Here is a 14532-nt window from a genome sequence, read left to right as displayed (position 1 = left end):
AAGTTCTGGCCACTCTATGGTGGGATTAATGGTGACCCCCTCCAAGAGGGCTTATGCCATACCCAGGTCTGCTGCACCCAGAGCCCCTGCCCCCACAGCAGTCCACTGCTGACCCGTACCTCCTCAGGAGACGCTCAAACACAGGTCAACACTGAAACACAAAAACACTCAAACTCAGCCTCTATGGGGTCTCTGGGTCCTGGTACAAACAATGTTTGTTTGTGGGCTCTGAGCATCCTGGTGTGTATGGGGTTTCATTCTAAATGCGATTTCACCCCTCCTACCATCTTTTGGGGGCTTCTCCTTTGCCCTTGGAGGTGGGGTACCTCCTCAAAATCTCTCCAGCGCCATGCAGCTGCCTCTCCAGCACCATGCAGCCGCCTCTCCAGCACCATGCAGCCACCACTCCAGCACCATGCAGCCACAGCTCCAGTGCCAGCTGGAGATGTTTTACCAGCTTTTTTTTTTTTCTGGTGTAATGGAACATTGGAGAATCTGAAGAAAGCAAGTGGAACTTCTTTGCAAAATTATTCACAGATGCAAAATACTTCAGTACATTTTTGGAGGTTAATAAACCCAAACCTCTAAGATAAAGTCCAGATGGTTCTTTTTCTGTCTTTTAAGATCTTCCATAATCTATGCCTAACGTTTCTTTCTTATTTAATTTTATGCTATTCTCCAAAATATATCATTCACTTCGGGCAAACTGAAATCTGCCATTTGAGCACACCATGTTTCAATTCCTGTTTCAAGGCATTGTGTTTCTCCTCCTATCTAGAATTCATTCTTTTCCATATCTGCATAAAAATGCTATCCATCCTTAAAACTGATCTTAAATCGTGTTCCTACACGAAGCTTTCTACAGTTGCTCTGGTGAAAAGAATTATTTGTCTCTGAATGCCTAGTGGTCTTAATGACCAATCAATTTAAACTATTTTTGCAATACACTCTTTTTTTTATCACCGTAAAACTTTCCAAGTGGATGCAGTTTATCTCCCCAACACTATTGTAAGTCTCTAGTGGGAATCAGCCTCTATTACATCTTCAGAATGCCAGTTCAATATACATTTGCTGAATGGAGGAAACAAATATCAACATCTTAAACAAATATTTGTTGAATGTTACAACAGAATTCAGACCAAATTAAATAGTTGTGCTGCCCTAAAGTGCTATGTGATCATCTGTTAAACATGTAATTGCTGATTGGAATTGTTATAGCTAATATGATTAACATTCACCAAAAAAGGACATCTAAATGCCACTGTGCTGAAGCAATCTATTAATAGTTTTACAGGGAAAATGTGGACAAAAATATTTAACAGATAGTTTCTATTGACTGAGCTAGCACTGGAATGACCAAGAACAAATCACCTATGTTAAAGACCCGCTGAAAAAATTGGCAAGGTGTTTAGTATGGCTCCTGAAGAAACAACAGCAATAGACAGTATGTGAGGAGGGCAACTGTTTCCATTCTGTAAAACAACATTTGAAAGTATGCAAAGGATAAGTCACTTTGACTAACAGTAACAGGCTAAGAAAGATTAACCAGGAGTAATGAAGCATTCACTTCTGATAGCTTCAATAATATGATCACTGGTGCTGCTCTCCTTCAGTGCAAAGGCTAGTGGTATGTATTAGATCTATACCTTGATTTTGGAAACACATGTTTTATAATGTTTTCAGAGTAAAACCTTATGCGGGATACCTTTTCAGTAATAACCTGTTCCATCCTAAAACATTAGATAATGAAAACTATTTGATTTAGATTTTCTCACTTTTAGTTACATTTTATTAGATAGTTCTTTTAAAGTCTATTTTAAAAATCTTAATTCTCAGTCACTATGGATATACATTTTCACTCTCTTTAATGAAATTATAATGTTAATGGAATGCAATCACCATAAATAAAATATACTCAATGGGTGTATCTTTCATTTTAGCGTGGAATAATAAAGATTTTTATGTATAGAAGTGTGTTTTATGTGTACCATTATTTTCCTTTGGAGAGATAAACCACAGACAGCAATACAAAGAAATAGAAAAAACATAGAAGACTATGATTTTGTTTGAAAGCACCAATAAATGTACGCCACTTCATTAGTATCCACAGTGTTCTGGAGTGATTCAAGGACTTTGCTGGTAGCTCAGTTGGTAAAGAATCTGCCTGCAATGCAGGAGACCCAGGTTTGATCCCTGAGTTGGGAAGATCCCCTGGAGAATGGAATGGCTGCCCACTCCAGTATTCTGGCCTGGAGAATTTCTTGGACTGTATAGTCCATGGGGTCACAAAGAGTTGGACTTGACTGAGTGACTTTAATTCATTTATTCTGGAGTGATTTAAATAAAAATGAGTTTCCAACTATGACTTTATCAGTTGTGATGCCCTTAAAAGTTGGTCCACACCAAATGTTACACATAATCAGTATCATCAGGATAGGAACTGAAATTTCATGTAATTTTTAATTGTTATCATAACTTTAGCTGATTTTCCTAGGATTGCCTTTAGGATATTATCTGGTTGCCAATGCATAGGATTTTTGCATAGAAGAGGTAATAGGTTGGTACAAAAGTAATTTTGGTTTTACATTGTTGAACTTTGCCATTTGATACTGGAATACATTCTTAAATGACTGTGGTTATGTTATTCATCATTTAATGCACATTTCTTGCTTTATGATTTTGCTAATGAATTATTACTTTCTGTTTACTTTATATGCATTTTAGACTATTGAAATGATGTCAGGAAAAAGCAAATTCAAGCATTTTTCTTATTCTAATTCAAAATGAGTCATAAAGCTGTGGAGACAACTTGCAACATCAACAACGCATTTGGCCCAGGAACTGCTAATGAACGTACAGTTCAGTGGTGGTTCAAGAAGTTTTGCAAAGGAGACAAGAGCCCTGAAGGTGAGGAACACATTAGTTGGCCATCAGAAGTTGACGATGACTAACTGAGAGCATAAGTTGCCCAAGAACTCAATGTTGATCATTCTATGGTCATTTGGCATTGAAGGAAATTAGAAAGGTGAAAAATATCAAAAAGTGAGTGCATCCTGAGCTGACTGCAAATCAAAAAACTGTCGTTTTGAAGTGTCGTCTTCTCTTATTCCACACAACAATGAACCATTTCTCCATCAGATTGTGGTGTGCACCCAAAAGTGGATTTTATACAAAACCCAGCAATGGTTGGACTGAGAAGAAGCTCCAAAGCACTTCCCAGCCAAACTTGCACCAATAAAAAAGATTATGGTCACTGTTTGGTGGTCTGCTGCCTATCTGATCCACTACAGCTTTCTGAATCCCTGTGAAACTATTACAGCTGAGAGGTATGCTCAGAAAATTGATGAGGTGCACCAAAAACTGTAACACCTGCAGCTGGAACTGGTCCACAGAAAGGGTCCAATTCTTCTCCATGACATGTGTGTGCATGTCACACAACCAAAGTTTCAAAAGTTCAGAGAATTGGGCTACAAAGTTTTACCTCATCTGCCATGTTCATCTGACCTCTCATAAACTGACTACCACTTCTTCAAGCATCTTGACAACTTTTTTGCAAGTAAAATGCTTCCACAACCAGCAGGACATAGAACATGTTTTCCAAGAGTTCATCAAATCTCGAAGCATAGATTTTTTTTTTGCTACAGGAATAAATGAACATTTCTTATTGAAAAAAAATGTGTTGATTGTAATGGTTCCTATTTTGATTAATAAAGATGCAACTGAGCCTAGTTATAATGATTTAAAATTCAGGGTCCAAAACTGCTGTTACTTTTGCACCAACCTAATAACAGCCCACTGATTCTGATTTGGTATCCTTCTAATCAGTTGCCAAAGAACAAAAATAAGCTAAACAAATAACAACACATATTAAATTCATATAATTGGGTGGTCTGTTAGTATTTATTTATGAAATCTATTTATTGGATATGAAGGAAAGTTACATGGTTCAAAAGAGCTTGGAGTTAAAACTCCCCTCCAGGTCCACCCCACCATTCTATGGAAATGGACATTAAGGTTGATTACGCCCAGCTCCCAGCCAGTCCAGCCTCTGAGAGGCTGATCTCCAAAATTCCTTGCCCCAGCCATTTAAGAGAAAACTACTCTGAACAACCTTGGAGAAAAACAGGCCCCCTTAAGACAGTAACTTATCAATAATTACCTTAAACGTAAATGGGTTGAATGCCTCAACCAAAAAACAAAGACTGGCTGAATGGATACAAAAACAAGACCCCTATATATGTTGTCTACAAGAGACCCACCTCAAAACAGGGGACACATACAGACTGAAAGTGAAGGGCTGGAAAAAGATTTTCCATGCAAATAGAGACCAAAAGAAAGCAGGAGTAGCAATACTCATATCAGATAAAATAAACTTTAAAACAAAGGCTGTGAAAAGAGACAAAGAAGGACACTACATCATGATCAAAGGATCAATCCAAGAAGAAGATATAACAATTATAAATATATATGCACCCAACATAGGAGCACCGCAATATGTAAGACAAATGCTAACAAGTATGACAGGGGAAATTAACAATAACACAGTAATAGTGGGAGACTTTAATACCCCACTCACACCTATGGATAGATCAACTAAACAGAAAATTAATAAGGAACACAAATTTTAAATGATACAATAGACCAGTTAGACCTAATTGATATCTATAGGGCATTTCACCCCAAAACAATTATTTTCACCTTTTTCTCAAGCGCACATGGAACCTTCTCCAGGATAGATCACATCCTGGGCCACAAATCTAGCCGTGGTAAACTCAAAAAAAAATTGAAATCATTCCAATCATCTTTTCTGACCACAATGCAGTAAGATTAGATCTCAATTACAGGAGAAAAGCTATTAAAATTTCTAACCTATGGAGGCTGAACAACACACTGCTGAATAATCAATAAATCACAGAAGAAATCAAAAAAGAAATCGAAATATGCATAGAAACAAATGAAAATGAAAACACAACAACCCAAAACCTGTGGGACACTGTAAAAGCAGTGCTAAGGGGAACATTCATAGCAATACAGGCATACCTCAAGAAACAAGAAAAAAGTCAAGTAAATAACCTAACTCTACACCTAAAGCAACTAGACAAGGAAGAAATGAAGAACCCCAGGGTTAGTAGAAGCAAAGAAATCTTAAAAATTCGGGCAGAAATAAATGCAAAAGAAACAAAAGAGACCATAGCAAAAATCAACAAAGCCAAAAGCTGGTTCTTTGACAGGATAAATAAAATTGACAAACCATTAGCTAGATTCATCAAGAAACAAAGGGAGAAACATCAAATCAATAAAATTAGAAATGAAAATGGAGAGATCACAACAGACAACACAGAAATACAAAAGATCATAAGAAACTACTATCAGCAATTATATGCCAATAAAATGGACAATGTGGAAGAAATGGACAAATTCTGAGAAAAGTACAACTTTCCAAAACTGAACCAGGAAGAAATAGAAAATCTTAACAGACCCATCACAAGCACAGAAATTGAAACTGTAATCAGAAATTTTTCAGCAAACAAAAGCCCAAGTCCAGACGGCTTCACAGCTGACTTCTACCAAAAATTTAGAGAAGAGCTAACACCTATCCTACTCAAACTCCTCCAGAAAATTGCAGAGGAAGGTAAACTTCCAAACATTCTATGAGGCCACCATCACCCTAATACCAAAACCAGAAAAAGATGCCACAAGAAAAGAACACTACAGGCCAATATCACTGATGAACATAGATGCAAAAATCCTTAACAAAAGTCTAGCAATCAGAATCCAACAACACATTAAAAAGATCATACACCATGATCAAGTGGGCTTTATCCCAGGGATGCAAGGATTCTTCAATATCCGCAAATCAGTCAATGTAATACACCACATTAACAAATAAAATCCATATGATTATCTCAAAAGATGCAGAGAAAGCCTTTGACAAAATTCAACATCCATTGATGATAAAAACTCTCCAGAAAGCAGGAATAGAAGGAACATACCTCAACATAAGAAAAGCTATATATGACAAACCCACAGCAAACATCGCCCTCAATGGTGAAAAATTGAAAGCATTTCCCCTAAAGTGAGGAACAGACAAGGGTGCCCACTTTCACCATTACTATTCAACATAGTTTTGGAAGTTTTGGCCACAGCAAGCAGAGCAGAAAAAGAAATAAAAGGAATCCAAACTGGAAAAGAAAAAGTAAAACTCCCACTGTTTGCAGAGGACATGATCCTCTACATAGAAAACTGTAAAGACTCCACCAGAAAATTACTAGAGCTAATCAATGAATATAGTAAAGTTGTAGGATTTAAAGTCAACACACAGAAATCCCTTTCATTCCTATACACTAATAATGAGAAAATAGAAAGAGAAATTAAGGAAACAATTCCATTCACCATTGCAACAGAAAGAATAAAATACTTAGGAATATATCTACCTAAAGAAACTAAAGACCTATATGTAGAAAACTCTAAAACACTGGTGAAAGAAATCAAAGAGGACACTAATAGAAATATAGCATGTTAATGGATCAGAAGAATCAATATAATGAGAACGAGTATACTACCCAAAGCAATTTATAGATTCAGTGCAATGCCTATCAAGCTACCAATGGTATTTTTTACAGAGCTAGAACAAATAATTTCATAATTTGTATGGAAGTACAAAAAACCTCAAATAGCCAAAGCAATCTTGAGAAAGAAGAATGGAACTGGAGGAATCAACCTGCCTGGCTTCAGGCTCTACTACAAAGCTACAGTCATCAAGACAGTATGGTACTAGCACAAAGGCAGAAATATGGATCCATGGAACAAAATAGAAAGCCCAGAGATAAATCCACACTCCTATGGACACCTTATCTGTGACAAAGGAGGCAAGAATATGCAATGGATTAAAGACAATCTCTTTAACAAGTGGTGCTGGGAAAACTGGTCAACCACTTGTAAAAGAATGAAACTAGAACACTTTCTAACACCATACACAAAAATAAACTCAAAATGTATTAAAGATCTAAATGTAAGACCAGAAACTATAAAACTCCTAGAGGAGAACAAAGGCAAAACACTCTCCGACATACGTCACAGCAGGATCCTCTATTACCTACCTCCCAGAATATTGGAAAAGAAAGCAAAAATAATGGGACCTAATTAAACTTAAAAGCTTCTGCACAACAAAGGAAACTCTAAGCAAGGTGACAAGACAGCCTTCAGAATGGGAGAAAATAATAGCGAATGAAGCAACGGACAAACAACTAATCTCAAAAATATACAAGCAACTCCTGAAGCTCAATTCCAGAAAAATAAACGACCCAATCAAAAAATGGGCCAAAGAACTAAATAGACATTTCTCCAAAGAAGACATACAGATGGCTAACAAACACATGAAAAGATGCTCAACATCACTCATTCTCAGAGAAATGCAAATCAAAACCACAATGAGGTACCATTTCACGCCAGTCAGAATGGCTGCTATCCAAAAGTCTACAAGCAATAAATTCTGGAGAGGGTGTGGAGAAAAGGGAACCCTCTTACACTGTTGGTGGGAATGCAAACTAGTACAGCCACTATGGAGAACAGTGTGGGGATTCCTTAAAAAAATGGAAATAGAACTGCCTTATGACCCAGCAATCCCACTGCTGGGCATACACACCGAGGAAACCAGAATTGAAAGAGACACATGTACCCCAATATTCATTGCAGCACTGTTTACAATAGCCAGGACATGGAAGCAATCTAGATGTCCATCAGCAGATGAATGGATAAGAAAGCTGTGGTACATATACACGATGGAGTATTACTCAGCCATTAAAAAGAATACATTTGAATCAGTTCTAATGAGGTGGATGAAACTGGAGCCTATTATACAGAGTGAAGCAAGCCAGAAAGAAAAACACCAATACAGTATACTAACGAATATATATGGAATTTAGAAAGATGGTAACGATAATCCTGTATGCGAGACAGCAAAAGAGACACCAATGTATAGAACAGTTTTATGGACTCTGTGGGAGAGGTTTAGGGTGGGATGATTTGGGGGAATAGCATTGAAACATGTGTAATATCATATATGAAACGAATCGCCAGTCCAGGTTCGATGCATGATACTGGATGCTTGGGGCTGGTGCACTGAGACGACCCAGAGGGATGGTACGGGGAGAGAGGAGGGAGGGGTGTTCAGGATGGGGAACACGTGTATACCTGTGGTGGATTCATGTTGATGTATGGCAAAACAAATACCATATAAACATCCAATTAAAATAAATAAATTTATTATTTTAAATTTCCAAATGCAGAAGGAAACTGAGTCTTGTCTTTCAAATATCAGAAATAACAACTATAGGTGTGTAATCATAATGTTTAAAGAAACATGGTCCTAACATATTGCCAGATCCCTAGATAGAAAGGAGCCTCAAATTTCTCAAATATTAAATACATTTTAACTAATGTTAACTTAAATATATACACAATACCACACTGTTAAGAATGAGTTGTGAAGACCATGGTGCCTCACTCTCAGTAAATAGGCTGTGCCTAGCAAGGATTTAAAATCAACCAATGGAAGTTCCATTAGAAATTAGGAATATTAGGAAACATTGCACTATATTTAAATTATGTGTTAAAATGCTCTAAAAATGTTGTTAGTTTAATAAAGCAATTTAATAACTTGTGTAGTTTTGTATGGTACATTTTAACCCATAGACAAAGGGATTTAATCTTAAACTTTCTATAAACAACAATAAAATTGTAGTTTGTTCCTTATTCTTTCCTTTGAAGTAACAGTTTCTACTCAGTTATGTGGTGTAAAATTAAGTAAAGCAAGCCTAACTCTGAACTTTATAAAGCCATATAATATTGTCTTGAAAGAAGATAAGCAACAACAACAGATATCCAATAAAATAGTACCCAGAGAAAAACGTGAACATTCTTTGCATTCAAAAATTTTCTTGGGAACATGAGAAAACACATGTATTTAGTGCTTGGCACATAGTAAATATCTATAAAAGATGCTGATTATTTTTAACGCTGTGTTATTGTTGCCTTTTCAAAGCTATCTGCTATTAATCTCCCCTTTGAAAGCCCTCCTCCAGCTGCGCTAGCCTTGTTGTGTTTTAACATATGAAGCACACTCCATGTCAAGACTCTTGAAATCGCCGTTCTGTCTTTCTGGAAAGTGCTCCCTGTAAATACTCACATACCTTACTTCCTACTTTATGAGAAAAGATATTACAGTAAGCTTCATTATTTAAGATTTCTCTTATGCATAAATATTCCCCAAGCATATTCCATATTACAGGTGGATTTGTGTTGAGGATAAAGACACACAATGCATTTGGTTTGGACCCATCTGGATTGTTTTGTGAAGAGAACACATAAACCATCATGCGTCCATTTTCACAAAGGGCATGGGGCCTCTGTACCTGAAGCATATAGTCTACTGGCTGAATAGCCAGATCCCCAGAGGACAAAATGGCACCATGGTTAAAGGATGACTGGAAAGTCACCTCTGTGGCCATGAGGATATGTATGTGATCTTAAAGTCACTGTAATAAGCAACAGGTAGGGCATATTTTTGATTTCACCACTTAAATTAAGAATGTTTGAAACAGTAATCAATGGATTGTGTGGGGACATGTGGCATTGATTTGAATAAGAAAAAATATGAATGGAGGTTATGGACTCCCATGTGGCACAGCAGCAGTAACCTCTCACTTGCTTTGAATTCTGTGTCAGACAGCCTCATGACTGCCCTTTCACTTCGTTTAGATCTCTGCTCAAACGTTACCTCATCAGAAAGGCCTTCCCTGTCTGAAGTAGGATCCTTTCTTCTCTCTCTTCTTTCTAATTATTTTTTCTTCATACTACTTACAACTACTAAAGTACTACATTTGGTTTATTTTTATTGTTTCTCTCCTTATTAGAATGTATACTCTATAAAAACATATTCTCTGTTTTGATCCCGATTTATCTCCACTATGTAGAAGTGTAGCTGACACAAATGGCGCTCAATATTTGTGGAATGAATTATTAATGAATTCTAAGTCTTATTCATTCAATCCCCCCTTCTTTAGGCTATCACAATTTACAGTGACATCTTCCTTGTTGTTCCTGAGGGACACCTCACTTGAAAATCAAAAAGGTGTAAAATGGAGGGAATTTTGTTGCTTGTCTAACAGAGTAATACTGCCAAAGATACACAAAATCATATATCATACAAATAACAAATTACACAAAAACATATAGGGTGAGGGTATGATCCCAACTGCTGCCAATTCCTTAAAACTAAACATCCCTGTGAATCTTCAACTTTGTACTGGGGCATGTTGTTCTGGACCCATACACAGGTCATCAGGATTTTATTCAATGTTCTCAAGCACAATGATGAGATAACCACATTTGTCTTAGCAAATGCAGTTGAACAACTTTATACTCCTGAGTACTTACACAATCATCTCTTTATCAGCAGTTTATATATATATATAAAACCATATAATAATATTCTGTCATATAAAATCATGATCATAATACACTGTCAAAATATCTTAATTTTTTGAATTCTGAGGATGATATAAGAAAAGAAAGGACATTGAGCAAGCTTGTTATGGGAAGCAAAGATGCAGAGTTAGTACATAAGTAGGGCAGAGTCATACATGACTGAGCGACTGAACTGAGGGCAAAAAGGAGATGATAATTGAGCCTAGGCCTCTGATGACATGCATGCTGATACGTGCATACTCACAGTGTGGGACCATGATACAGAGCTGCTCCTAAATGAAATACAAACTTAAAATTCAATTACAAGGAATGTATTTGAGTTTTAAAATCCCCTAGCCAATGTATTAATATAACTTTAATATCTTGGCTTTACTATTTGTTTTAGATTTAATTATAGGTTATTCAACTATATCATATTTTAGTAAACTAGTCCATTCTCTATTCCCTGCAATATTTGTAGAAAGCAGGATGACTTAAGAACCCTTATTTTTGCCCAAGTGTTAGAACTCACCTTGTGTTCTCCACACTGACTGCCATTTTTGTTTGTTATTTAACCACAAGTGTTCTACTGAGGGGATAGTAGGTTGCTGCCAACTTTGCAGGATCTTTTCCTCCTGCTCCCCAATTTTGCTTAAAAAGAGGCATTAGAGAAGTGGAAAATAAGAAAGTTCCTTATCAAATTTTTTTTTTTACCCAAGATGAAATAATTCAGAATGGGTAATTATAGATTAATAAATCATCATTTTCAATTAATTAAGTGCTCAATTTACCTCTTCTCTTCGGCTTAAAATATTCCTGGCACATCTATAAAACCACTTCCTGTATTTATTTTAGTAAAATATTAACTTTGCACTGTAACCATAGCATATTTAAGGGAATGTTTTTTAGAATATGAACACTGTAAAGAATAAAAGGAAAAATATATTTTTAAGATATTACTTGGTGACACTTTATATTTGACATTTTATCTAGCATTTTCATTTAGCATCTAAATTACTGTAAATATATTCTCATGCTGGAAAATCAATTTAAGGATGCTCAAAAAAATTTTGTCAGGAATTCACAGTGGATAATTTAATTTCCCTACAACAGTCACTAAGTCGCATCTGACTCTTGCAACTCCATGGACTGTAGCCCACCAGGCTCCTCTGTCCATGGGATTTTCCAGGCAAGAATACTACAGTGGGTAGCCATGCCCTTCTCTAGGGGATCTTCCCAATCCAGGAATCAAACCTGGGTCCCCTGCATTGCAAGCAGATTCTTTACCATCTGAACCACAGGGGAAGCCCACTCTTATAGACAGTATACAAAATATCCAGATTTCTAAATAAATTAGCATACCTTTATGTTGAACTGCTATAAAATTTAAGCCATTTCAAAAATACAATTTTTACTATAGCCTTTTACACTGTAATTATATTATCAAAATCATTAGTTGTGTCTACATGTTGAGGAAATAAAATCTGATAATGAAAATAGGAAAATAAAGTAAAAATATACTAGATTAAGTTATGTTAGACAGCATTAGAGGAGGGAACATACTTTTCTTCTACTCAAACAATACTGGTGTGGGACTTCCCTGGTGGTCCAGTGGTTAAGACTCCACCTTTCAATGCAGGATGTGTGGATTTGATCCCTGGTCTGGGAGCTAAGATCCCACATGCCTTGTGGCCAAAAAACAAAAATATAAAACATAATCAAACAATACTGGTAGACACAAAAATAAAAATGAGGTCAAAGATTTTATGAGCTATACTTACACAATACTTTATTATCATTTCTTATCACATTTTAATATTCTAAAATAGTTGATATGTCCATTTCCTACTTTAAGATCTCACTGCCATAAGCAGCATTTCATTACTTGTTTTATGCAAAATATTTTCATAAATGCAAACTAGCTATGGAACCTAATACTACTTGAAATAAATCTCAAATGCCAAAAGAAACTTTTCCATACTCTCACATAAAGATAATATTTATCAAGCATCAGTATGGCAACTATGTACTAAGTTATAGACAAGGATGTGCTGAGCAGTCAGAGCTGGCCTGACAAAGTCAGAAAGAGTTCTAGGTAATCCATCACAATTTTACAAAGAAAGAAAGAAAGAAACACAACTATCTGAACATTCAAGCCACAGAGGATATTTACAGAAAAGTAACAATTATAATAATTGCTAATCTCTAAAAACTAAAACAGAATTGTTAACAGAATCAGAATGGAATAGAGAAACTAAACTCACAACTCTAAAGCATATTTCCCATTAATTACCAAAAATATGTACTATGACTATATTCTTTTATAGACTTAGATAAGGGGATTACTTGAACACCCCGATTGGCTGCATACAAATTCAGAAATTATTATAACTTTTATTTAAACACTAAATGAGCACTTTAGAGGATAAGTTAATCTAAGCTATGACTTTGTTATGTGTTCAAAAACTCCTACCTTGCTGTAGAATCTTCTGTATTGTCATCAGCCATCATCTCCTCATCTTGTGAGTGTTTTTCATAAGCTTCTTTGAACAAATTCCATGGAACTGCTTTAGGAGTATCTTCATTTACTCGAAGATGTTCTATCAGTTTTCGTGAGTGCCAGTTCTGAAAGGCTCTTTGACGGGCAGGGGCCAATTCTGGCACTGGTGGTAATATGCTGTGGTGGACAGGACTGTTGCTTTTTTTCAGTCCATTTCTGTCCCGAGAGTGGTTCTTCAATCTGCCCTGAACCGGGGTCCCTCTATGCTCATATCCTTCCTGCTGAAGGCAATTTCCAGTGTTGGGTGAGCCTTGAGAAGGATGACTAAACCATCTCCAGTGTAGCCTTAGGATCTGTTTCACATCAAACTCTTTCTTGCCAGACAGTGACATTGTTGCAGGAGGAAAGACCAATGCCTTCTCTCACAGAAAGGAAACAGCCTTTGTTATCTCTTGTTTCTCTGCCTCTTCTGTAGGACTAACAAAAGCGCAAGTGTTGAGAGCAGTCTTTTTGTTCCCCCCTCCCCCACTGTTTGTGATACACTGTGAACAGTTCCAGCTTTCCAGCTGAAGCAGAAAGCAGCAGCTAACAGTGTAGGTGGGAACACATAGGGACAGGATGATGAGGTCAGACCTTAAACAAGTAAATCAGCTTAGCACAGGAAAACAGCTACCACAACACACTCCAGCTGCTAGATTTGCAAACTCCCAGCCTTCCCGCCTGGACTTGCAAATACCTAACCCAGCTCCCTCCTAACTGAAGTATAAGTAGCTTTGGCTTTTAAGTCCAAGCAAGTGAACAAAAGCAAAGTGTTTAAAAACACTTGTTTCTAAATTCCACTCACCCCACCCTCTGTCAGATATTATTTCCTGGCAGCCCACTTCTAAAAATGTGACATTTTGCCCTAGGAGAATTTGTAACAATGAGTTCATTATGATCTATTTTGGTGTTCTTATGGAAAATTTGAAGGTAGTTCATTAAGAAAAAGTATCTTGCCATCAGTCTCCTCATGCACATTTGTAGTTATTTTTTACAAAATGTCTGAAAATATGACTGTCTTTATAGAGATATTTGTTTGAAAACCTGAACAATTTTAGAAACATAATGTATTGGTTACCTATGGCTAAAAACACTAGAGGATGTATTAACAGTATTTTAAGTCTACCCCTGAAGGAAGAGAACAGTGTTTTTCTAAGCTCATAGGTAGGAAGACATGTTTTCTCTCACGAACCAAAACTTGAAAACGAATAGTCTATTCTGGCTCCGTGCCTGTATAAACATTTCCTTATCATGCTCTTTACTCTCACAGGCAGTGTTAAAGGTCTATTTTCTTTGTTCAAAAGTTCGTATGAGAGGATGTGCAAAAGGCATGTTTTGAAGTAACTCCAAATTGTCACATATCTCAGTAATAACTGTGCACAAAGTACTTTGAGATCTCTGATTCAGAATCTCTATTTTGTACAGGGGTAAATGTTTCTATAACAGTAATGTATAAAGAATATATTCACCAACACCATTTTGAAATTTAGTTTGAACTTTATAGCTTACATGTCATGCACACATGT

General features: G+C 36.4%; 1 protein-coding gene across 2 annotated transcripts in view; it reads right to left on the bottom strand.

The window, feature by feature from the left end:
* The window catches only part of KLHL4 (kelch like family member 4), an 86595-nt gene extending 72806 nt beyond the window's left edge, over nucleotides 1-13789 (bottom strand). The window contains exon 1 of one of the 2 annotated variants that reach the window (XM_040265124.1): nucleotides 12941-13789. In XM_040265124.1, the coding sequence (XP_040121058.1) occupies nucleotides 12941-13359 (419 nt within the window). In that variant the 5' untranslated portion in view covers nucleotides 13360-13789. The remainder of the gene's footprint in view (nucleotides 1-12940) is intronic. The other variant, XM_040265123.1, reaches the window with a different exon arrangement.
* Between the last annotated feature and the right edge of the window lie 743 nt (nucleotides 13790-14532).

This window comes from Oryx dammah, unplaced genomic scaffold (assembly GCF_014754425.2).
Source record: "Oryx dammah isolate SB20612 unplaced genomic scaffold, SCBI_Odam_1.1 HiC_scaffold_23, whole genome shotgun sequence".
Lineage (NCBI taxonomy): Eukaryota > Metazoa > Chordata > Mammalia > Artiodactyla > Bovidae > Oryx > Oryx dammah.
This window is presented reverse-complemented; position numbering and strand designations above follow the sequence as displayed.